The sequence below is a fragment of the Clytia hemisphaerica genome, unplaced genomic scaffold (assembly GCF_902728285.1).
Source record: "Clytia hemisphaerica strain Z4C2 unplaced genomic scaffold, Clytia hemisphaerica genome assembly, whole genome shotgun sequence".
NCBI classification, from domain to species: Eukaryota; Metazoa; Cnidaria; class Hydrozoa; order Leptothecata; family Clytiidae; genus Clytia; species Clytia hemisphaerica.
In genome coordinates this window covers 377,357-402,825 of record NW_027103806.1, presented here as the reverse complement: position 1 = coordinate 402,825, position 25,469 = coordinate 377,357, and the positions used below count along the sequence as shown (strand labels likewise).

Genomic DNA, 25,469 nt, shown 5'->3' with positions numbered 1-25,469 from the left:
TGTTTTTCAACGTCAAGGTGAAAACGCGATTTAGCGCTGACCACGGCACCGGAAAATTCTCGACCCGACTCTGCTTGACCGAAACGTAGTGCCCCAGATCCGTGCAGTCGACTCCAACACTCATATACTTCGTAAATCGTATCGAAGCCCGTTTCCCCCTCCAAAAATGTACAATACAAATGATAAATTATACCCAAGCTTAACCCGACTGTATGTTTACAGACAGACAGACAAACAGAAGCAAATCTTGGCGCCAAGACTCTATTCCGGATTTTGGCGGACGCCCACCAGAGAGGGCAAAAAGGGTGACCCAAAACCAAAATGGAAAACAAACCCTAGTACGGCCTAGTAGTCTTGTAAAATGGGGGGAAAGTATTTTTGGGACGTTTTTTAGTCCTCAGAGTCAGATTATGCCCCAAGCTCTCAAATGATAAATTTCCAAACCTTAGCCCAGCAGCAAACCTTGTCGTTTTTTTGTGAACTCGTCTCGCGTTCTCAAAAAAATTGAAGATACAGGTAAAGTTTTTACTGTTTTTTGGTGGAAAACCGTTTCAATTAGGGGGACTTTCTGTTTGGCAACGTTCTTTTTTGGAAAGTTAAATGTGTGCCTGTTAGATAAAGTAATTACTTTTATTTAAAAACGGAAAAACGAAGCCTGAGATGTTTTAATTTATCTCGACATTCTATATGGTTCATTTTTGAAACCAGTAGCAGATTATTACTAAGTGGCCGTAGTGCAGTGGTAGAGCATCCGGCTCCGGTACGCAGGGTTGTGAGTTCAATCTTCAGCCGAGTCATACCAAAGATGTCTCTCTGCTTGATGCTATCAGCAATTAAAGGATCAAGGATAAGTGTAGACGATGCTATTGTCCGTATAATATATTATTATGATATAACATAGTTTGTATATTATAAAACGTAATATGTTTCGCGGCGGATAGAGTCTGTGTTTACGACAACAGCTACCCCCGAAAAAAACTCCCGTCTTCACGTTTGTTCCTCTTAAATGAAACTCGTCTTAGACTATAGCATAGTCTAGGATAAGTGGAGAAAGCCAGGGAGAAAGAGTGGCCCTCCTACCTTCGGGTAGATAGCTATCGAAAGAGGAGCCTTCGAGTCGCCTCCGACTGCGGTCGCAGACTTACTTATCAATAAGTGAAGATTTTTCATAGCAAAACTTAAAGGGACGATGAACGAATAACACAATATTTCCTTTTCACAGTCACTATTACCTTGAAAAAAATTAGAAAAAATATCCTAATCAAAATATTCAATAAAATAAAACCTAAACCTGTATTCAAATCACAATGATAAATCTTTCTAAATAAATATAAAAAGTACTATAAAAATAAACATTTATAAATACAATAAATAGTATACAAAATTCCTAAAAAACCTTAAGGGTCATCATTGCAAAAGACTTGTTTTTCAGAAAAAAAAGACAAATAAAATCGTTTCAAGCACGTGATGAAAAATACCGGAAATGTATTTTACACACACGCCAAAAGTTAAAGAAGACTTGTTAAGATCTCTTCTTTTTTACCCCTTTACACGAAAACTTATTTTAAGAAAATGTGAAGGATCGTTTGACTGGCCGAATTTCATATTGAGGAGAAATTAATAACACCCCCGTCTCACAGCCCGGTGAAACTTCTTCCTACAGTGGGAATGAAAATTTCTACCGAAATCCCAAAAAGGGAATAAAAGCTCTATTGTTCTAAGCTCAGAAAATCCATTTTGATGGTTTCGAGTATAATTCTTTCCATTAAATTTCAAATAAGGATGAAATCAAAGTCAATTTCCCAGTGATGCTGAAACAGTATGTAGTGTATCTTTTCAACCGGGGACGAAATGTTGGCGAGATTTTCCAGTGGGGCAGGAGTCCCACCAGGTCTGTGAAACAGTGGTGTTTAAACGAGAACGATACCTGATTTTGAAAACTATTCTAACCTACTTGCGAGCTGTATCATAATTTTTCATAAACCATTTGCACGTTTGATCGATTGCTGGAAAGAAGAAAACAAAAGATGATTATTCAGGGGGGGGGGGTCAACATCCAGATACCAGACCCATAGCCGGGTGGTGGTGTCTTTTTTTCCTTTAAAAGTCTGAAAAGTCAAGTTGGTATTGATGGGGGTGGGTCCCCCTTTTTTTAGAAAAAAGAGTTATCCTCAGTTGGTATTGATACCAAAATAGGTGGGTGGGTACCCCTTTTTTTAAATAATATGATTCAGAAAGTTGGTATCCATATCAAAATGACAGCAAAACTTTCCTAATTTTTGCCCTTATAGCTAGAAAATACCCCGGGGTACATATCAGTCTAAACAGGTTTCAATTGGATTTGTTTTAGCTTTTGAGTATAATGACTGTAAATGAGTAATAAGTTTAAATGACTTTGAAGTTTGTTTATTTTGGACTTTTTCGATATTTTCAAGTTTTATTTTTGATCAAGCCTGAAGCAAAAGCATTTTTTCTGTGATAGCATTTGGTAATGAGTGAATCTATTCTGTTCTAAAATTATGTACTAATAATAGCTTCTCCTAGTTTTTGCACATCAATTATATTCAGATAATATTGATTCAGATTGATTTTGCTAGCTTCATTGGGTTTGTTTTTATTATATTGTCAGTTTTCAGTTATTTTCTATTTTAGCATATGACATTTTTTGTGTTGTGTTGAAGAAAGAGTATTTCAAAAATGAGTTTTTTTGAAGTTTCTCTTAGTACCCTGTTTGTGTGGGAGGGGTGGGTTCCCTTTAAACAGCTTTAAACTCAAATTTGTCAGATTGGTATTGGTACTAAATTAGGGGGTGGGTCCCATGATATTTTGTCAAATTCAAAAAGTCATGTTGGTATCGATACCAAATTAAGGGGGTGGGTCCCCCTTTTTTCTGAAAATTATGATTTTCAAGTTGGTATCGATACCAAAATAAGGGGGTGGGTCCCCCCTTTTTCTGAAAATTATGATTTTCAAGTTGGTATCGATACCAATTTTGGGGTGGTGGTGTTAACTTAGCTCAAAAGGTCACAAGTCAGGTTTTTGGGCTATGGGTTGGTATTATAAATGTTGACCCCCCCCTGGATTATTCGGGAAGTTTTCTGTCTGGTATTATTTTTTTCATTCGTACTGTAGTTATTTCTTTAAGAGGAATGCGTAACAATTTGCCCACTTTTCGGAAAGACCTAAGGTCTATTAGATGTCGGTTAACTATTTCTTATCACCCCTGAATGACCCACCTTGGCACTTCTTTAATTTGAAAATGCTTTTTGTACTCTTAGGTTCCAAATAAATAGGGAGGCGGTTGAAAAATTTCAAAATATTAATAAATGGGGGGACTTAATTGTCGGGGGGGGGTTAGAAATTGTACTACTGAAAACCGAAAAATAAGGTAAATATAGGCTAAAACCAGGCTATTTAGAGCAAAATCTACCTTCCCGTTAAAAACTGAAAATTCTGGAATAAAAATTGATATTGCTGTTTCGCGAAATTGAATTCCCACGAAAAAAAAAATTAATTCAGATCCGCGGAATTTTTTATTATTTTTCAAGCTCCCTTATCAAAAATGTCCAAAAACTGTCCTTTTCTACAAAAACTGTCCTTTTCTAAAATTTTCATGGCAGTGGACTTTAATAAGCATCAAAACATTTCACTTGCCATTTTATAATAAAAACCAGGAACATTTTTTACTATTTCCTCATGATTCGGGAAACTTTCTGGCATTAAAAAGAAGGCCTTTTGTTTGCTTCTCGCATTCCTTATGAATCCTTCTTTTCTTTCTCAGGAATTCCCCTCTTACTATCACCTTTTCGGAGGAAGATTCCGGGAGTACTAGGATTGAGAACTGACGGGTATGTGCCGCCCAACTATCGACCTTTGGCGGGATTAAAAAGGAAAAAAGGAAAGTTTTGTGAATTTTGCGACCCTCACTGGGACTGAGATTTAATGATTTGATTTTTCCAACCCCTCAAAGTTCCAAAAAGACATCCTTAAGGGTGGCACATACTCGGGAATCTTAGATACTCCTTCTTCATTTTTTAGGAGTGTGTCATCGTTCCCTTAGGAAAAAAAAGATTTTGAACGTCTGTTACTGAGCTCTCAACATAAAAGGAAAATTTCGTTTACCTTCCTTCATTGGGGTAAATTTGAAGTCAGGCCATAATTTACGAAGTTTGGCATTGCTTGCAGTCTTTTTGTACTGACCATCAGATCGTGTTGTGTCGTACTAAAAATTAAAGAGAAAAGGTTTATAGTATGGGACTTCGAAACGACGGTATGTGCCGCGCAAAATCTGCTTTTCAAAATCTTACCCTTACAGTGCAGTTTAATATGGCTGAAAAGGTACCCTTTCAGTGTATTTTCTCATGATTTACCCAACCCTTATAGTGTACTATATTTTTCAGCTGTAAATCTGCGTGATAAAAGAAGTTTGGGAAATTTTCTGTTTCAAAGAAAAACTGAGAAAATTATTCTTGTCAGCTGTAATTATCAGGCAAGAGAAACTTTTTCAAACAAACGAGAAGTAAAAGCCTTTCTTTTTATCAATTATTTTGAATTTGTTTTAAAATTCGACCCTTGCAGTGCAATCTCACAGAAAATCACCCTTACAGTGCATTTTGGGCTGCTGAAAAACCTCACCCTTAAGCGCGGCACATGACGTAGGCCAGATCATACGAGTGCCCCCCCCCAGAGAGTATAATATGTAAGCTTACAACTAAGTCTTACAACAATGATACTAGTCGAATTTTATTCAATGCCTCGAGTGGAGACAGGTAGTTGCTATGAAACTATGAAATGAAAAGAAGGATCAAAGAAGAGTGAACAAAAGAGGGATTTTTTAATGTGCTTAAATAATATTAAATGCTTAAGTGCTTAAGTGCTTAAATTATATCAAAACGAAATTTGACATTTTCTTTTTACCAAACAAAAAAGGAAAATATAAACAAGAACAAAAACTATACCAAAGAAAGAAATGTCTACCTCTAAACCATATTTGAAATCCATAGCTTGGACAATCATTTCTGCAGCTTGTTTGATTGACACTTCGTCAGACTCGTCAACTACACAAAAAGATATTTGAAAGGTTAAGAATTCAAAGAGTTAAACTTCATATACATTCTCAAATTCTGAATATTTTGTGAATATGGAAACTAACACTTTCCATCCTAGACGAAGGACTTACTTTAATGGGATAAATTTTCGCGGGGATTAAATTTCGCGGTTGAGCTCATCCGCGAAATTTTAAGATTTCGCGGGGATTAATTTTCGCGGATGGCACTATTGGGGGGCATTATTTTCTCGATTTTGTGACTTTTACTGTCAAATCATGCATATTGGTTGTTCAAATACACATTATTTGCGCCTCTTTGATGCAAGTAACCATTCAAATAGCATTTATTTGACATATTTTGAGTTTTGTTTAGAAATATTTCGCGGATGGGCCTTTTTCAAATTTCCAATGGGACTTATTTTCGCGGATGACACCCAAATCCGCGAAATCCGCGAAAATTAATCCCCGCGAAAATTTATCCCATTAAAGTAGTCTGGAAAAAATAGAAATGATTAGGGAAAGAATCTTTAGGAAAGAATAGCGCTTCTTTGATTAAATTCATATTGGGCAACTACATTTTGATGATGTTAGTTTTAGAAAGTGACATCTCATATCAGAAACAAAAAATATTTCCTTACCTGATAAAATAATCGGTGAACTATCTTCATAATCTCTGAGGACCATCAAGAACAGCTTTGCAAGGTCCTAAACATTTAGAAGATAATCAGATTTTTAAAGCTGTTTTTACACATGCACAAGTTAACTAATTTAAAACATTTTTATTATTTTGTTATTGTGCAAAGTTGTGCAGGGTGGCATAGTGAAAAAATGGGGAAAACTTAAAAGGAAAAAAACATAAATTTGCTTTGGGTTGAAGGACTTCAAACAGCACAAAATTCGTCAAAAGGGTTACGATAGTTTGCGAAGACAATTTTATGACATCATAATCACATCATTCCAAATCATAAAAGTTTTCTCCCAAGGGGAAGGGGGCACTTGATTTCTAAACGACAGCATCTGCCGACAAAAAAAATGGCTTTCAAAATCTGACCCTTACAGTGCATTTCGAGAGTGTCGAAAAACCTACCCTTAAGGACGGCACATGCCGTGGGTCGGACCTTTTGAGTGCCCCCCCCGGGGGTTTTCTTTCATTGTGTTTAATACAATAAAAAAGTAAGGATACCAGGGAATAGATGAATTGTCTTAAAGGTTTTCCAGTACCCCATATTGTCAGTGGCTTTTGTTCCTCTGAAATAACAAATAAAGTTTTTATAAAGTTATTTGAAAATTGAAAAAAATAAGGCTTTCAGATGGTTATTTAAAAGCCCTTTGTTTGGTCACTTTGAGTATGTTAAAATTACTATTGTAACAGCTATGCATAAAAGTGAATGTATTCCAGGGGAGAAATCGATGACTGATAGTGACGTGCTCTTGGAGTTTGAAAACTAATTTGAAAACCCTGCTTTAGCAAAATTGGACCGTGAAGCTTATTACTCACTTGTGTAAAAATTGTTTGCATTTAAGCCCACTTAAGTGTGTCTATCAGTTAGGCACACTTAAACGCCATTTCTGTACTTACTACAAAGTGACATGAATGAAAAAGAGGGGAAAGGAAGTTAGGCGCCTAGTTAAACGCGAAAGATATAGTTAAAGAGAACTATCATTAAATTTCAAAGTGCGTCTAACACCTACCTGCGCTTAGTGAATGTAGTCACAGGAAAGTAAGCGGAGTTGTTAGGCATACTAAAAAACTTAAACGAAATAAAATAAACATATTTTTATTTTCACAAAAACCTTTTGCTTTGTATATTTTATGTATGATACCAGGCAATACATGACCATCTTCGATATTGAAATTATCATGCGGACCAAAGATATTGCATGGAATGACACTGGTGAATTTACATCCATATTGGTCATTGTAACCTCTGGAAAAGATAAAGAGTAAAGTAAAAAGCATATCCATCTGGTAGCTGTTTGCAAAGCTGGGAGTGAGGTAAGCTATCCCTTTTTCTATCTGTCCCAGGCCTGGAAGATTAAAAAACTGGGGTAGAGTGCCACACCTGCTATCAGTTTTCACAAGTTATTAAGTTGTGTGGGCTTAAAGCCATCCCAAACATCATATAAAATAAATAGGAGCAAAAAATCTCAATTGAACAAAGATTTTGGATTTAATGGGGATGCCTAATCCAAACCAAGGAACTTGCCAAAACCAAATTCTTAAGAGTACCTAAATCAACGAGGGCACCTTCCTTTGTTAAGGGCGCCTAAAAAGTTTTCCCTTGCTCTGATCCATTCTGTATGGAAGCCGAGAAGGGTCAGCGTGCGACTTCTTCCGAAAGCTGTCGAGATTTCTTTCAAATTGTCAAGATTTCTTTCAAATTGTCGAGATTTCTTTCAAGCTGTCGAGATTTCTTTCAAGCTGTCGCGTTCCCAAATAGTGTCGCTTTCCCAATAGATGTCGCGTTCTCAAAATCTGACGTGTTCCCATCCAGAGGCTCAGTTCAGTCGAGCCTAACTGTAATTTGCATGTCCTCTATTAAATCAAAACCTAATGAACGATGAATCCGACCGAATATATTTATTTCGAAATGGCGGATCAAAAGAAAGTAAAAGCGTGTTGTCATCGGTCATAAATGTGGTTTCAAGCCACTACTTGAAGGTGACGTCTTTTGCATTTTTTTCAAAACTAACATGAATTCGTGCCACACAAGGCTACAAAAGAGGATTCCCTGAGTAACATCTGAAATCACGCGACAGTTTTTGAGAATATGAGACAATTTTGTGGGAACGCAACAGTTTTTGGGAACGCGACAGTTTCTGGGAACGCGACAGCTTGAAAGAAATCTCGACAGCTTTCGGAAGAGATCCAGAAGCAGCCACCGACCTAAAATTTGCAAATATCTGTTCTGATTTGCCAGCTGGAAGGATTTCCACAAAATTAAGAACAGTTCCTCGTTTTCCAGGGGAGAAATTTTTACTTCATAACAGTTATATTTTTCCAGCTAGGAGGTAAAAAAACTTTCAGAACAGATACGAAATTACCAGGCGATTGATTTTACGCAAGTTAACTGTTCTTATCTACCAGGGCTGACATAATCTTATAAGAACAGATCGCTAAATTCCAGCTTGACATTGAAGGACTTTTAAGAACAGAAACTTAATTTCCAGCTAACAGTTCGAACAGATCCACAATTTCCAGATGTTTTGTAGAACAGATGGAGAATTTCCAGCTGCCACTCCAGGCAACCACATTCAGGACTTCTTTGAAATTCCCTCACAGAACAGATAGGAAATTCTTAGACACCTTATTTATAAATATAAGATATCAAACTATTTTTTCATAAGAACAGATCATATTCTTCCAGCTGGTCCCAATCTTCAGTAGAACAGATCATATTTTTCCAGCTGGTCCCAATCTTCAGTAGAACAGACCATATTTTTCCAGCTGGTCCCAATCTTCAGTAGAACAGACCACTTTTTTCCAGCAGACTTTTCTCTTTAGTTCGCTAAGAACAGACCGCCATATCCAGCTGGAACGTGCCTTCAGAACAGATATTTTGAAGTCCCCCTTCAGTGGATGCTTTCGGAGATCGCACGTTGACCCTTCTCGGCTTCCATAATTCTGAGCAGAACAGAAAAAACAGTCAGAAAGTACATGTTTTTAAGTAAATTTGTTCAGGACACCTAACAAATGTGGGACACGACTAGGACACAAAAGTTTGACTAGATGTAAAAAATAAATCATTGTTAATCATACTTATTGAGGACATCAATCATTCGTTTAGCATAAGAGTAACCGAAATTGGAATCATGCGGAGGTCCGTTATGTACCATTGTCTCATCTATCGGATAGCTTGTTTTATCAGGAAAAATGCAGGTTGATAGACAGGATACACATTTTGCGACCTAAAGTGTGCATGATCATAAAGTATGAAAACTAAGGTTTTCCACAAAATGAAGTTTTCCTTAAAAGGCTACAGATAGACTAAAAATTATTCATTTTCAAGTGTCTCATAGAAAAACACGAGTTTTGGTATAAAGATCGGAACATTTGCCCAAACTCATGGACGAAAAGATAATTGGATAACGTAATTTTAATTTAAACAGGTTTATGAAGAAAATGCAACAGACCTTATATTTATGACAGCAGGCCAAAACATTATCGTTGATCTCCATATTTTGTCTCTAAATATATCATATCAGTGAGAGAAAATTATCGTTAAATCATCTACTGTAAGGCGAGACCAATTTGATTAGTTGTTTTACGGGCCCGACCGACCCTGAAATTCCGAAAATCGAAATAAAAATAAAATTGATTTTGGTAATAAATTTTTATTTTCATTGCTTTACAGACTGCCAATTTTCAAAATTTTGGTAGTTTTTCCAAGGTTTTGAGAATTTTATGTTCAATTTTTCATTTTATACATGAATTCGACCTTTTATGTCTTTTTATTTTCTATTAAGCATTTTTGTCAAGATGTAGCAGTTTTTGCTGCCTTTTTAGGAGATTATATGTTTAACATTCTACTTTTATTTTTATTTTTTCGCCGACCGAACGACCCTCTTTTTTGGGTAGCTTGGCCCGTAAAACAACAAATTAAATTGGTCTCGGCTAACGAAATTTATTAGTAGTTCAGTATAAAAAGAATCTGTTTCAGTTGAACATACCCTGCAAAATTATTTTCTTTCTTTTGACCCTCAAAATCCCATAAGTTTCCAGAAGATATATGCACGCAACAGAATGAATAATAACTTACAAAAAATTGCAGATTTTCTCTCAGGTTTCGAAAAAGTCCACCAACGAGGGCAGCTAAGTGGATTACATGAGTAGGTTTATGTTTCTCGAAGATTGATTCAACTTCCGAAAGCACTCTATAAAATAAAGATTATAAAATATTTTTTGATGTGACATTACAGGCCATATTTTAGAAAGGCAGGGCAGCGTTTGTTGATGGCCAAAAAGGGCACTTTTTCTTGTGTTTTTGCCAAAATTTTAGTGATTTAAGGAGGGGCAACGGCCAATAACCGGACGCTAAAAGGTCATGAAAAATGGCATGCATTAAGTGAAATATGTTTTCTAAACTCTTCGCAACTTAGAAATAACTGTTCCCACAAGGGTGCAAACTATAGGTAACTATTTCAATGGGTATAGAGAATAATATCATACCTTAGATCACCATCTTTGGAAGAAAGAAAAATGAATTTGTCGTCATCTGGATTTTCTTGTTTCGATACAATTTCAATTCCTTTCCCTACCAATCCAGTTCCTCCAGTTACCAAGATGGTTCTTGTCATTTTGATGTCTAATATGATGAAATAAAAACAGAAGATGCATTGAAAAGGAGATAATAGTTATCTTACAGGGTGAAACTCTGTTCTTTTGAGAGAAAAAAATAATCTTGAACCAATTATATATATTGTCGGACAAAAAAAGTTGGCAAACCTATTCTATTTTTGATTTTTACTTCATCTGCTAAAAGTATAGATCGTTTGGGAAAATCAAAAGAAAAGAAATGGGGAGATGCATTGGGCTCTTCCAGAAAATGTCTGTACATGGGGGAGGATATATTGTCCATTGTCCGGGGGTAGCGAAAATCATCAACATTTGCCTTGCCCGGGGGTAATTTGGGTTGTCCGGAGGGTCAACTGATGCTTGTCCGGGGGTAAAACCCGTTGTCCGGGGGCCAAAAGTCACTTCGTCCGGGGGGTAAATCACTGAAAATTGTTATATCCTCCACCCCTCCATATTCAAATTTATTCTGGAAAAGCCCATTTCAAGGTTTATTAAATTGGCCGCTGTCACCGAATTGGAATGAATATAAACAACCCCAAAACCATCAGGAAAACTCAATCGACTTTTCGGTGAAGGAGCACAACATCAGATGACGTCGATAAACCTTTAAATAAATCTCCCCATTTTGCATTTCTTTTTTTCATTCTTAAAAGTATTTTCCCAAATAGTTTATATCCTCAAGGCCTTCAACTCTCCTGACATCTGTCAGCTTCCCAAAATTAGAATAATAACATTGATCTGTATGAAATTGAGCTCCCCTATGCCCCGTTTATTATAAATATCTCCTCTCCCCCTAGTTCCCAGTAATTTTAAATTTCCACACCTGTAAGTTTTAATGTAATCATTTTTAAATGTTTAGCAAGCAATAAAGATGTTATCCTGATGCTAAGATATCTTATCTATCTATTTTGAAGCCATTACGTAATGTTTTAGCCTCTAATCTTTGGATAGTTGTTTAGGATAATGCAACTGTCTATTGAATAACAAATTACTACATCATTATTACTGCCCTTTAGCCAGATCAAAGGGGTGTGATGTAAAAGAGAAATCAAATAGATAAGGTAATCATTAAAATTTATGCTGCAGTAATTATTTATTCAAAACGACTATTCAAAATGGTATCATCCAACAAAAGTTCGATTTTTCACAGCTTATGACCTAGTTATATTCCTTTTCTGTGATCAAGGATTCCGACCATCCCACTTTCTATCTACCGCATTCTAAAAAGAAGTGTGACAAAATTCAAGAGTGGAGGTGAGGGTTGCCAACATTAAACAACTAACTATATACACTATTTTTGGTGGATAGTATCATAGCTCCAGGGGGAGCACTCAATGATAGACAATCATATGTCCGGCCCAAAAATAGACCTTTGAAATTAGACCCTTGCATTGTATAATGACTTTTGGGAACTCTCAAAACAAGTACATCATTTATACTACTTTTAATCACTTGGGAATCGAACTTTTTTTATGGAGAGTAAATGACATCATGTTTTCTGCGTTTTACAGCAAATAAGTAAACAACTCTCTCCCGATGGGACTTAAACAAAAAGAGGTATAGGAATGCCCACTTTAAACCACATAAACCTACGCCAGTCCCAGTAAAACCACACTATCGACTATCGTAAAAAACACAAAATTGAAAAGTCAGTTCAATTTAGCGAACTTTTTGTTGACAATTTAGTCTTATTTATAGGGTCGTATTTTTTCGAAAATTTTAGCGAAAAGAGTCAATTTCATTTTCCCCTGTTCTGTTTATTAAAAATTAAATCTCCCTTTTTTCATAGAAAGATCTTGTAATAAAAGATAATACATGCTAGAAGCGGAATTGCATCAGAACCGAAATGTACGGAAATTGATCAATATGAATTAAAGAATACATTACCATCCCATCAAAGAAAGGTTTTGTTTTAAGTTTTTCTTAGAAATAAGATATCCAGAAGAAAAAAATTGAAGGTCATTAACAAGAATGCATGTACTCTATACATTATTAGCTTCCTGTCCATAATTATTCGATTATAATGGCGTAATTAAAAAGTTGGCGATTTTTAGTAAGTTTTGTTACTGAATTAAGCAACATGTTCAATCACTTATTACTTATGATTAACATCTGATAGCTGTGCTCGTTGGGTTTGCTGTAATCTTTACAAAGTTAATTTTGGTTACAAGAGGAGTAGATTCGCCAGTAGGATCAATTCAACAATGAAACACCAGAAAAATCATTATGTCTCCTTATTGGTGATTTTTTACATCTTATGTTTTCGGACAAATTTATGTGTTGCGCGAGAAAGAAGTTTTATTTCTCCTAAAGACAGATTAAAAGATCCTATTCGAGAGATTCGATTTGCAAATAAAAATGCGACACATATTGTCGCTGAATACGGCAATGACGTAACACTTGATTGTCGGGTTTCTGGAAATATGAATGCAACTCACTGGTGGTTTAAAATCAATCCTGAAATCAGAAAGCATACATTTTTGTCATCATCATCCATTTTAGCGTTGAAGGATTTGCGATCGTCCGATTCTGGTCAATATACGTGCATTGTGAATGCACAGTCAGCAAAAAATCAACGAAATTTCACTGTAAATGGTAAGCACTTACCTTACTTTAGCTCGTAAGACCAAAACGTTTGTTCAATTCGAACTTTGGTCATCCATATAGTACGTACGTTGTGAAGAGGAAAAGGGTCTAGTATTTGAATGGCGTCATTTTTATTGTCCTCTGCGTACAAGTGAGATAAGGTGTCAAGTATTTGAAAAATCTTTGCTTGCGTACTCTATTAATGACCCTCTTGATATTGTGTTTATGTATAGACAGCTATCTTGAAAATTTAAGTTTCTTATTTTACTTTCAAAGTCAATTTTACAAAGATTATTTATGCATTATTTTGTTTAAATCTTAACCATTACGCATTAGTATCATCGTATCGCTATGAAAATTCAAATAGACGAACTCATCTTGACAATCCAATCAAAATTCCACACCTATTTAAACAAGCTGGCCCAAATCCGAACGTTAACAGTCAAACCAGTATCGATGTGGGAGATCATGTCAGGCTTCAATGTCACGAACAATCATCAAAACAATCATATTATGGCTACAAAGTCGAATTTCGCTGGATTCGTTGGAAAAAGAACTTTAACCCAACGATTCTTCAAAATATTGGGCGTGACATTGTGAAAAATAAACTCGACTTTACAAACTTCCCCTTTGTTAAGGAGATCCCAATTTCAGGATACAGAGTGAACATATATACGCGATACGATAATAAGGCCAGACTTCACAGCTCCGATCTTACCTTGTCTCAAGTTACGGAGGATGATCAGGGCTATTACTCATGTGTAGCGAGTAATTCGTTTGGTTTTGATTTTTTGACAAGATATGTCGCTGTCAACAAAGGTGAATTAGTTTTTCATTAAAAATAGTTTTTTATTAGTTGTCTTTAAAGCAATGATATTCATAATGTAACTTTTATACGGAAATGTCCTTTTTTTTTCAGGTGTTTCTGTGTAAAAGATTACATCTTGAGAATATCATTGCTTTTAAGGTTAATAGGAATAAAACCTGTCGTGTATATCAAGAATGACATCCTATATTCACAGACCCTGCATTACTCTCACCGCGGCTTCTCACTGCTTCAATAATCGGTTGCAACATCCACACCATACACGCCCTTCCCACCATAATCATCCCATGCCCACTAATCTATCGGACCATAAACTCATCTATCTAACCACTGCGTGTTTTTCTAGTGTAAATTAAAGATTAATTTTTCTATTTTTCAGTACATGATATTGAATCTCCAAGGATCAACATTCTGAAAGTTGTTCTGATCGCTTTAGGTGTTGGGCTAATCTTTGGGATAAGCATCATAGCCGTATGTAAATTATGTAAATGTCAACCTAGAGATGATAAGCAGAGAGCTCTTCCAGTAGAAGAAATTGGATTGGTTGAAATCCATCAAAATGACCAGCAAAGTGTTCAACACGAAGAAAATGTCTATATAATAGATTCCTCTCCTGCTATTGTACAGGCTAAAAAGAGGAACCTTAAGAGAACGAAAGAGGAATTGTACCACGACCCTCAAGGTATTATTCATTGGTGCTTTACACGTTTTTTTATAAGCGACTCTAATGTCGGGTCAGGGCTGGGGTTGCTTAGCATTCCAACTCATTTTCTGAAGAATTTGCTTTGACCACCTCTGATATTATATCATATTCATGTTTATTGGGCCAAGGGCTATCGTTTGTCATGGTTAGATTATCTTAAAAACTTTTACTTTACGAGATACATCTATCCGCAGACACGTGTACTGTATGTGTACTTTAAGGCAAGGGATTTTTGCTTGGAATAAAAGGCTATCGAATTTTAAGAAAATTTTTTTGCCTGACAAACTTCTTAAAAGGAATTTCGAGGCTGAAATTCTCTAGCCTTTGGACTAAGTTAAGCTTCTTATAAAAAGAAAACGTGTATATTATATTAAAAACCCATTTTCCTTCAAAAATACAGGAACTAAATTTAATACAAAATAATATTTTTCTTTGAAAATACAGATGAATAGAAATATTAATTTGGAAAATTGCCTCTGAACAGGACAAATAGTAAATCACTAAGGGTCAGTCACTATACTATTCTTTCTGATTACTTTCATTTGCGTTCCTAGTTTTATTGAACAGTGTTGATCCAAAATGGGAAGTGAACAGAAAATCATTGATCATTTCGCAGACCCTTGGCTCAGGATCATTTGGTATTGTTATGAAGGCTACATTACCAGGTGGACTTGTCCATGGAGAAAGGAAAACTGTTGCTGTTAAGATTCCCAAAGGTGATGATTCAGATTATTATTGTGGTAGCAAAAAAAAATTATATTAGCAATACAAATCAGTACACACCCTTTTGTTGTTTGAAAAAATCATATTTTCGTTTTAGTTTGATAGTCAACAACTATGCTTAGGGCCTAATATTTCTGTGTTCTACGGCTAAAATTGCCCATTCGAACTCAAAGATGTATTACAATTTTCTCTTCAGGAAATGCTAAAAGACAAGATTTACTCTTGGAGTTAGCAATGTTGAAGCATATTGGACAGCATAAACATATCATCAATTTTCTTGGATGTTGCACTGAAAAGGGTATGTGCTTATGTTGGTATATCACATTAGAATAGCTTAGGTCCTATTTTATACACCATTGCTTTAGATAGCATTTATACTCTTTGTAGAACCGAATACTGCTAATAAAGGAACATTTTCATTTCTTTTTTAGACCCTATCAACATCATAGTTGAATACGCACCTCACGGCAATTTACGTATGTTCCTTCGTTCGAAAAGACCTTTAGCAATGGACCAGCAACCTTTTCTAACGACCAAAGACTTGATATCTTTCTCGTCACAAGTAGCCCAAGGAATGGAGTTTCTTTCTTCCAAAAAGGTATCTACATACTTTAATGCGTTAAAATTCCGCAGATTTCGCGAAGGAATGTCATCTCCAAGCACATTCTGATTACTCCACGCTGGGACGTATGCACTATAAAGGCCATGATTCCAAATAAGAATCTCTCCATGTCGGAGGACCGGTTTTGAATAAATATTTGGGATTTGCTTTTGAGCTTGGTGATTGGCTAAAGCAAAACAAATGTCAATCAAAAGACAACACACAAATTTCAGAAGATTTGCATTTCATGTACTTTATGCTTATTCTTCACTTTCAATAGCATGTTATACTCAATAATCGACATAAAGATGGTAGAAAAACTTTAAAATAAATTCATTTCCTTGCCATTTATTTCTAGTGTATACACCGCGATCTCGCTGCACGAAACGTTTTACTAGGTGAAGATTACGTCATCAAAATTGCAGACTTCGGATTGGCTAGAAGTCTAAACAATACAGACTATTACCAAAAGACTACAAACGTAAGTAAAACAGACCCCTGTATCATTGATTCCAATAATGTGCACTAACTAGCAAGTACCTGTCGCTATGAATGGCCCGCGAACGTATTGATATGAGAATGAACGTTGTAAGGCTGCATTCCAGCAGATAGTTTTATTCAAACACCCAAAGCACATAGCTGGAGAGTGTTCCCTAAACGCTTTTCATTGAAGGGGCTCTTCCAGAAAAAAATGTACATGGGGGGTGGAGGATATTTTGTCCAGGGGGTAGCAAAAAATCATCAAAATTTGCCTTGTTCGGGGGGTAAATTTCCTGTCCGGGGGTAATTTGGGGTGTCCGGGGTGTCAGCAGATGCTTGCCCGGGGGGTAAAACCTATTGTCCGGGGGGCCAAAAGTCACCCTGTTCGGGGGGTAAATCACTAAAAATTGTTATATCATCCACCCCCATGTACAATTTTTTTCTGAAGAGCCCAAGGCATTGAAGCCTTCATGTTTTTTGGTTTGTTAAAAAATAATAATAATAAAGTAAATATCGGAACTTCTTGAATTATTTTTTCTGAGACGTCCCACACCGCGAAGTAACCAAACACCTTGCGGGGCAATGACGAGGAAATCAGCCAAAACAAGAAAATTTCTCTAGAAAAAGAAATTTCTCAATACGATTTGAGTTAATTTTTTAAATTTTCTTTGTTCTAGGGTTGGTTTCCAGTCAAATGGGTTGCTATTGAAGCACTTTTAGACCGTGTATACAGTACGCAATCAGATATTTGGGCGTATGGCGTGTTGCTATGGGAGATTTTCACTTTGGGTGGAACACCCTACCCACGAATACCGGTTCAAGATCTTTATAAAGTGTTAAATGGCGGCTATCGAATGAAAAGACCGAAAAGTTGCCCTCCTCTAATGTAAGTGTGAAACAAAAACTCTGGTTTTATCCTTACTAACATAGAAGGCATGGGTCCAGTCGATAGGGGAGGAATAGGGGCATGACATCTTCAACCTTGTTTTTATCTAATTATGGGTAGTTAAATTTCTGTTTACAAATTCAAACCATATACGGGCTTTGGTTCGGGCCACCCTGGTACAAGCCCAGCATAAAAAATATTTTTACACTTTTTCACAATATCCACAAAAAATACGTTCTCCATCTTTTTACAGTTATGAAATTATGGGTAAATGTTGGATGGAGGAGCCGTCAAAAAGACCGTCTTTTAGTGAACTTGTCGCTCATATGGAATCGCTGCTGAATGAATTAACCTCTGATGTATGATTTTTTTCTAAATCTACCCTTGGTTATGAAATTTCTCCAGAGAATTTGTGGAAAAAAATAATTTTGCGATATCTTTTGGGTTGGTGGTTGTAAAATAAAAGCAGGTTTTTGTGCAAGTATTAGTGAGAATTACTGTCTTATTTCCAAGTAATACAAAAGATTCTTTCAGCGTTCATCTAACGTCATATAGACGTTTAAGATGGACTAGAGGTCCCCCATAAGGACACGAATGCAGGTATCTGTAAATTAAGAATTCATTTTCAATTTTCAGGGTATATTTGAATTCAAGTCAACAGATGGTAGCCTTGACAACCAAGAGCTTGAAAGTGACGAAGAGAACGAGCTGAACGAGCAACGATCTTTGATGTCAGATGGATACGCATTTTTTGACGATGAAAGCGCTTTAACTGATGACGGTTATAATGGTACTTGGTCTTGTAAAAAATCATCGTAAAAACCCTTTGTTGTGAAAAGTTATTATTCACTTTAACTGGGAACTCGATCCAGTTCAACCAGACTATGACTATGCCATGATGATGTCCCGGGGAGGGGTACTTAGGCAAATGGGGGTACGGGTATGTGCCGCCCTTAAGGGTACCTTTTTTGAACTTCCAAAGTTTTGGAAAGGGTTGGAAAAATCCGAAAATCAAATTTTATTCCCGCCCACTAAGGGTCAGGGAAAATAGGAAAATTTGAACTTTTTGTCCCTAGAAAGATAAAAAATTGGTGAGATTAGTCCCAAAAAGGATTGTAAAACCAATATTTTTCCGATAGTCAGAAATCGGGCGGCATATACCCACCAGCTTGCGAACCTAGTACCCCCGGAATGATGTATATTATATGAAATTAAATGTTTTAAAAAGCTTAAGCATCATTAATGTTGATTTAGAAAATATGTTTGTTATATTTCCCTATATAATAATGTCCCCATAATGTCCCTTTTACTTAGTCTTTTAAATTTGTACAAAAAGGACTTTTAAATTAAATTGTTTCCATGGTATAATAATAACAAGGTGTATGAGAGGTTTTTTTTTCGATAATCATCTCGCTTCAACAATTTGTCAAACAAGAGTTTTTTGATCAACACGTTTAGAAGTTTGTTGAATATAATGTTTTCCATTTTGGTTTAATATTTTTTTTGCATGTTCCAACTTGCTGCTTAGTAGTGACACCAAGCAGACCATTGACATATGATTTCTAGGCTTCCTCATGGAAATTGTTTAATCTGAGTAATTTCGTGAGATTTTACTTTTTACTATTAATCACTTTTTTTGTAAGAACCCAGTAAATTTTCACTCTAGGCTGTTCTTTAACTTTTTAACTCTCAGGTTTATATTCTTAAAATCTGGCAAAATCTGTTAAAATAAGTACTGTCTTATAGTAACTAGACGGTTCCCGTCGTCACAAACGCCGGTTTAGCTTGCGCATCAAAAGCCCTTAGGATGATAAAGGTGGTATTGCTAATGCTCTCTAACTTTACTTTTAAGGGGAATTCAAATAAGTTTTCATCAACCACTGGAGTATATCGAGTAGTTGGAAGATTTCTCGTAAATACCTTTCTATGCTTCAAATTGAATGTGAGAATATGACTTGAAATCTTCACTATAAAATTAGCTTAGTATATAAACAGTAAACTGTCAATTATGAGAGTTTCTTCCGGAAGTTTGAAGGCGATTTCACTTTAATCGAAAACATGAACTTATCAAGCAGTAAAACGTCAAATTGAGAGCGTCAAATGTATCATCAGTGCATAAGAATAGAAAAGAAAATAATGCTGTATTTACGAATTTAAGGGCAAAATGACGCGATTTAAAAGACCAAATAATAAATACTTTGATTTCAAAACAATCATGGATATATCCAAACTTACGGGACAACATTTTATATCCACTTCTCGCGCGGAAGACCTCTGTTTTTTACCTACCTATTCAAAAAATCTAATTTTACTAACTTTTTCGTAGAAAGTGCCATTCCTTCTAAAATTCGAAAATTTACGTCACATGATTTTTGAATAATTGATGTCAGAATTATTTTCGTTAAAAAGTCACTGTAGGGGCTTCTTCGATTCGAATGTCAAATCTTTTTTGGAAAGGGGTTTTATCGGAAGGTAGTGCTAATTTTTGCGCTCAATCATAGATGAAAATGAAATTTTAAACACAAAATTAAAACCACGACGTATCATCAACTACTTTTTCGAAAGACAATAAGGTTGCATACCTTTTAATGTTCAAAACCAACAAACTCAAATGACCTCACGCATCACTGAAAGAATTTTGAAAACTTGATAAGACAAGACAAGATTAATTAATACTGAGATTTGAAGCAAACTTAAGAAAATAATCTATTTGAGGAAGGCCACTAATTTATCATTAAATATATCTAACGACTCAGCATTAACCAGACCAGCTGAAAGCATATTCCATTCTTTGATTGTGTATGGGTAGAAGGAGTAGCTATACCGTTGAATTGCACCTTGGATTGGCTGAAATCGAGACACATTTGTTTTTCGATAGTTGTAAATTTTTTTTCTCACGTCGGCAAACAATTTTCAAAATGTTGCAAAACGTTCGGCATTTTACCAATTTGCCGTCTAGCCCCTGTCCACAGTGTTATATACCGCTGGAAAGCTAGGATCACGGGCTTTCATTTAGTAAAAACCGGAACGCTTTAGCATACATAGAATAAAAGTTCCAAGGGTTCAAAGTTCACAGAAAAATGAAACATTTGGTTTGACGTCAACGAAAAGTTGCATGACTTCTGGAGTCGCTACCATTATCGAGCTAGTATTTGAATAGACCTTTTTTCAAAGAGGCCACCCTGTTGAATAATTATGTAGTCCAGCAGAAAAACAATGATAAAACCACGCATAATTATTACAATATGCATGATACAGTAATTATGCATGGCTCTATCATTGTTTTTATGGCTGGACTACATAATTATTCAACAGGACGTCCTCTTTGAAAAAAGGTCTATAGAGTATACCGATTCGTCATCGATCGTTAATCGATTCGTCATCGATCGTTAATCGATTTGTTATCGATCGTAAATCGAGTATGAGTCAATAGGGTCGATAAGATCGATAAAAGATCGATGATAATAGATCGATAAATAATCGATAACTAATCATAAGCTTAAAAAAATCTTGAGTATCGATCCTCTATCGATCTCCTATCCGGATCGTTAAGTAATCCATCGATCACATATCGATCCGTTCCGTGTTCGATCCTATCGAGCGCGGACGTCTGGATATTAAAATTTGTCGACATATTAGACCAAGTTACAGTATACCCGCACCCTCTCCATTTGCCTTTTACCCCCTTCCCCCCCCAGTTTGCCTCCATTTACAACTTATATACCAGACACACCCAAACAGAAAAAGATGTTAAAGATAACAATAAAACATAATACCTCTAGGCACCAGGAAGAAAGTTGTTGTTGTTGAAAGAGTTGAACTGTTGAAATAAGGAAAGTGAAGAAAGTGATGATGTTGGCAATCCCGAATCGGAAAATCACGAAAAGAGAGCAGCTTCAGGGCTAGAGTTGAATTCCTGGAAACGAGCTAAAGTTTTTAGGCGCGGAGAAGTTTTCTATAGAAAAGTCTCTTTATTTCGTTTGTGTAAGTGAGACAAATTTTGACTCGGTCACTATCAAAAGGGTTGGAAACTAGCCGTGAGATGAAATCGAAAGTGTTTGTTCATGTCAGAGCGAAAAGGAATTTCCTCAAAGAAGTCAGGTGATGTCAGGTTTCTCTCGTGCTCTGTCTGATTTTTGTTTTTTAATTTTCTTTTGAAATGTACCTCCACTGGCCTTCTGCATTTTCTTTTCAATTTATTATAATGTACTTTTCTTTCTATCAATCTATCTATATATTTAAGTAACATCAGGCCCATTCTCGCTACATATAATATAAAGGATTGTTATGTAAAAACATGAAACTGCCAGTATTGAAAAAATAATTTTCATTACTTTAACTACGATAATATAAAGTATAAAAAGACAATGATAGTCCGTGATAGTCCTATAAAAACCTTTATTACATGATTGAACTATAAAAACATATATATACAGTAAAAGAATGAATTTAAGGTATATGTAAAAGTTATGTACTTCGCTCAGAAAAAAAAAAATGCAAAACACACATTATTGTGGATATAGTTGTTTTGGCAAATGCGACGGTCTTTTGAATAACTAATTACTCCACAGCCAGTTACCTAGAGACAAGATAATTTATCCTGTTTTTATTGGCTGAGGGAAAGAAATGTATAATTGACAATCAATCAATCAACCAATTTAACCTTACCTGAATGCAATGGAACACAATTGAATATTACCCAGGAAACAGCCGTTCGATTGAGATTCAATTACCTTTGACAATCGAATCATAATTCTTTGATCGCGTTCGATTACGTTCAATTGGTTTGATTGCAATTTTCGTTTGAAGTTGTTCAATTGACACCGTCTGGATTTGATTGAGGGCTATGCAGGTTAGCCTCAACTGATGCAAGTTACCAGATATCAAGGTAACAACTGCAACAAATAGTGTCAAAGAAAACCTTATATAAGATGGGTAATCTGTAATATCATAGTTAGAGGACTTATAGACGATATCGTTTTGGATAATTAAAAGCTCCAGCATCATGACAATGACACATCAATGCATACCGTGAGAAAGGGTAACTTGCATCAGTGGAGGCTAACACGCATCGCCCTCAAATCAAAGACTTGTCTGGTCATTAAAATACAAACTTAAATCAAAACAAAAATGGTAGAGTAGAGCTTCGAGCGGAGCTGCATAGTTGTATTTGAATGACCAGACAGGTCATTCATTTGAGGGCTATGCATGTTAGCCTCCACTGATGCAAGTTACCCTTTCTCACGGTAGTTATTATATGTATGCACTAAATTTTTTCTTATCATTGTTTTGATGCTAGAGTCTTTAATTATTCAACATGACATTACACCTAGCAAAAGGTCTACGTTAAAAAGCTGAGCAGAGAGTCAAATTTGGTTGTGCTGATCAGGTGGATCTTCATTTAACCAAACTAGTATCAAAACCGATAAAAAAGAAGCCCTGTTTGAAAATAGTCTTGAATCGTTCCATTTGTATTTTTTGTCTACTTTAATGGGATTAATTTTTGCGGAAATTGAATTTTGCGAGGTTCTCGGATTTGTTTGTGATTTACAAAAACAAATGCCTATGGAAATTTGAAAAGGTTTTATCGCCTAAATTTTTTGAATTAATTTCCAAAAAATGTCAAAAGACCACTTTTACCATGTCTCCTGCCATCAGAAGGCGCTCATAGTGCGTATTTCACAGCCACTCGGGTAAGTTATGATTTCTATTTCTATTTTTATTCAATAATTCAGAGGGTACATACGTACAATTTCCTGAATGTAAAATAAAATGGTAATAAAATAAAATCTATCTAAATATAATAAAATCTAGAATTTAATAAAAAGGCAACCACTTTGGATTAAGAGGTAATTGAATATTGCCGAAAAAAGAACTTAGATTACTGAGGAATTTAATTGGTTACCAAAAAGAGCTACATGGCTGTATTGACATTGAAAACAAACTAAAAGGCTAAAAATGTGAACGATAAAAATATGTGAAGGATAAAAACAATTCTGAGTAAAAACATTTTATTAACTAATATATAAAACATAAGATAAATTGAAATAAATTAGATTGCAAGGTTGAATTGAGGAGAAAAACTACAGAAGAAGTTATGACCTCACGCATCACTGAAAGAATTTTGAAAACTTGATAAGACAAGACAAGACAAGATTAATTAACACTGAGATTTGAAGCAAACTTAAGAAAATAATCTATTTGAGGAAGGCCACTAATTTATCATTAAATATATCTAACGACTCAGCATTAACCAGACCAGCTGAAAGCATATTCCATTCTTTGATTGTGTATCCATGGGTAGAAGGAGTAGGTATACCGTTGAATTGCACCTTGGATTGGCTGAAATCGAAGATCATTGCATCTCTGAGGTTTAATGGTATTAGGAGGCATGAACTTGATTCCATGGTGAAACTGGTAGAGAGATGTTAAGCGCTTGACTGTACGCCTCTGCTCCAATGTTTGCAGGTCAAGGTTCTTAATCATACTAGTTGGAGAGGCTTCTCGTTGCCATTGATTAGAAATCCATTTAGCTGATTTTCGTTGTACAGACTCTATGTGTCGATTGAGTTTTAGATTTCCTACTGGGTCCCATACTATTGATGCATGATTATGTCTTATAATTGTCATAATCTTCAGATTGTATTGGTCGATAGAAAATAACCTGATAAAATGACTGAACATATGATTGAGTCTCTAACCTGATGTGTAACGTAATTGTATTTTCGCTTTTTTTTGCGAAAAACCGGAAAATCTGATTATGATTATGACGTTAAAAACAAAATTGAATTTCTCAAGCATAGTCTATCCAATTGTTTTCAAAATTTCATAAAACAAAGATGTATCTTGCCAAAGTGGATCATTTGAAGAAAAAAAATTCAAAATTTCAAAATTTTCTTTTTTCAAATGATCGACTTTGTAAGTATAATGAGGAAACTAGAAAACTAAGTTTTGAACAGACTAAGAAATCTATAAAATTATGAAGAAACTACAACTAGGCAAAGCAAAATTTTTATAAGTCAAGTCCAATAAAAAAAAGGGTATTCCTACGACAATTCCCACATATAGAGGGTTTTCTTATAAAGAAATATGCTTTCGGTTTCTAAAATTTCTCTTTTTGCTTCACTTCTGTAATTTTTGGTGTAGCAATGATGATTGAAAGCTAACTACAGTACGTAATATTAATCTATATGTTAATAGCCTTAGTCTGTATGTCACTTTGTTTGTTTGTTTTTCTGTCTGTCTGTCCTTTTGTTTTCGCAATGTTTTTGTTGATAGAGCCTGGTTTAGACTTCGTTCGGCCTTTGTTTTGAAACTAAACACCCATCTACATTAAGCAATTTTAATTTCTGTCCTGACTTTCCTTCTCTTTTTTTCTCTTTTCTTTTATATATTTTCGAATGTAATTGATGACCTTATTTTATAACTAATGACATTCGAATTCTTTTCAAAACAAAACAATATTTTTAAAGAAAAGTGAGAAAAGAACAAATCTAAAACAAAACAAAAAGTTATGACTAAGGCTAAAAAAACGCAACTTAAAATTGTCTTTATTATTTTTTGAATGTGATTTACAGATTTACACTATTCCATTTTATTCGCATGGTATTAGTTGCCATTGCCCTAAGAATGTCATGTTTTTAATTTCACTCCTTTTATCTTGGCACCAAAGTTTTTTAAATTATCAAGAGTTTGACGGCAAAATTAAAGCGAGCAAAGCAAGAAAGGAAATTGCAAAAGAGTCGTCTCGGACGATGCCGAAACAGCTAGTTGACTTTATTAAATTCATGGGATTGTAGGAGTTTGTGTTGTTAATGTACATACTTTCTGAAGACAACTCCATAGTTTTTGCTATTTTCTTCTGTTGTGAACTAAACTTTCAGGCAAAAACTAGGAAACTTGCAACAAAATTTATAACAAAGAAATAAAGGGTAAAACTTGAGGAACTAAATCAAGGTTCTAAAATCATCAGCCAATCCTTTGATGTTCTCTGAGTTTATTTTATTCTGCTTATAAACTTTCCTTAAGTAAATTTTATTTTAAGACCTGTTTCATCATCGCTTTTTATTGCTTTTTTTCACTTTCATTTCGAAAATTAACGCTTTCTATTGCTTTTTATTGCTTCTTATCATACATTGGGAAACAAGCTTTAATGTATCATTATTTCAAAACGATGCAGTAGGTATATACACACAAAAAAAGTTAAATGAAAAGGCCCATTTTGCTTGTCTCCTTTTTACAATACAAAAATCTCCTAGCAAAATTTGAGTTCAATTTTAAAGCATCAGAGAAAACTTGCATATTGAATTTCATGCTGACGT

At 35.2% G+C, this 25,469-nt stretch overlaps 2 protein-coding genes across 2 annotated transcripts; one reads left to right on the top strand and one right to left on the bottom strand.

The window, feature by feature from the left end:
• Positions 1–1,208: 1,208 nt before the first annotated feature.
• LOC136806424 (GDP-L-fucose synthase-like) lies at positions 1,209–21,060 on the bottom strand. Its single transcript, XM_067062995.1, has 11 exons — positions 20,925–21,060; positions 10,218–10,353; positions 9,808–9,922; positions 9,182–9,235; positions 8,808–8,956; positions 6,842–6,975; positions 6,231–6,295; positions 5,686–5,752; positions 4,978–5,057; positions 4,123–4,222; positions 1,209–2,006 (listed from the first exon to the last, which is right to left on the bottom strand). The coding sequence occupies exons 2-11, from the start codon at positions 10,343–10,345 to the stop codon at positions 1,951–1,953; spliced, it is 948 nt and encodes a 315-aa protein (XP_066919096.1). The 5' UTR covers positions 10,346–10,353; positions 20,925–21,060; the 3' UTR covers positions 1,209–1,950.
• Positions 12,402–18,557, top strand: LOC136806423 (fibroblast growth factor receptor 3-like). The gene is made up of 10 exons (XM_067062994.1): positions 12,402–12,938; positions 13,266–13,748; positions 14,135–14,437; positions 15,013–15,174; positions 15,378–15,479; positions 15,613–15,779; positions 16,141–16,263; positions 16,940–17,148; positions 17,402–17,507; positions 17,785–18,557. Exons 1-10 carry the CDS (start codon positions 12,548–12,550, stop codon positions 17,965–17,967), a joined length of 2,229 nt encoding a protein of 742 aa, XP_066919095.1. The 5' UTR covers positions 12,402–12,547; the 3' UTR covers positions 17,968–18,557.
• Positions 21,061–25,469: the final 4,409 nt, after the last annotated feature.

Excerpts from the sequence above, each read along its gene's own strand:
- LOC136806424 (XM_067062995.1), bottom strand. The coding sequence starts at position 10,345 with ATGACAAGAACCATCTTGGTAACTGGAGGAACTGGATTGGTAGGGAAA. Across the intron at positions 6,976-8,807 it reads ATGATTGATGTCCTCAATAA|AGGTTACAATGACCAATATG; the intron begins GTATGATTAACA and ends TATCTTTTCCAG. Across the intron at positions 5,753-6,230 it reads GACAATTCATCTATTCCCTG|GACCTTGCAAAGCTGTTCTT; the intron begins GTATCCTTACTT and ends CTAAATGTTTAG.
- LOC136806423 (XM_067062994.1), top strand. The coding sequence starts at position 12,548 with ATGAAACACCAGAAAAATCATTATGTCTCCTTATTGGTGATTTTTTAC. Across the intron at positions 13,749-14,134 it reads ATATGTCGCTGTCAACAAAG|TACATGATATTGAATCTCCA; the intron begins GTGAATTAGTTT and ends TCTATTTTTCAG. Across the intron at positions 17,149-17,401 it reads AAAAGTTGCCCTCCTCTAAT|TTATGAAATTATGGGTAAAT; the intron begins GTAAGTGTGAAA and ends ATCTTTTTACAG.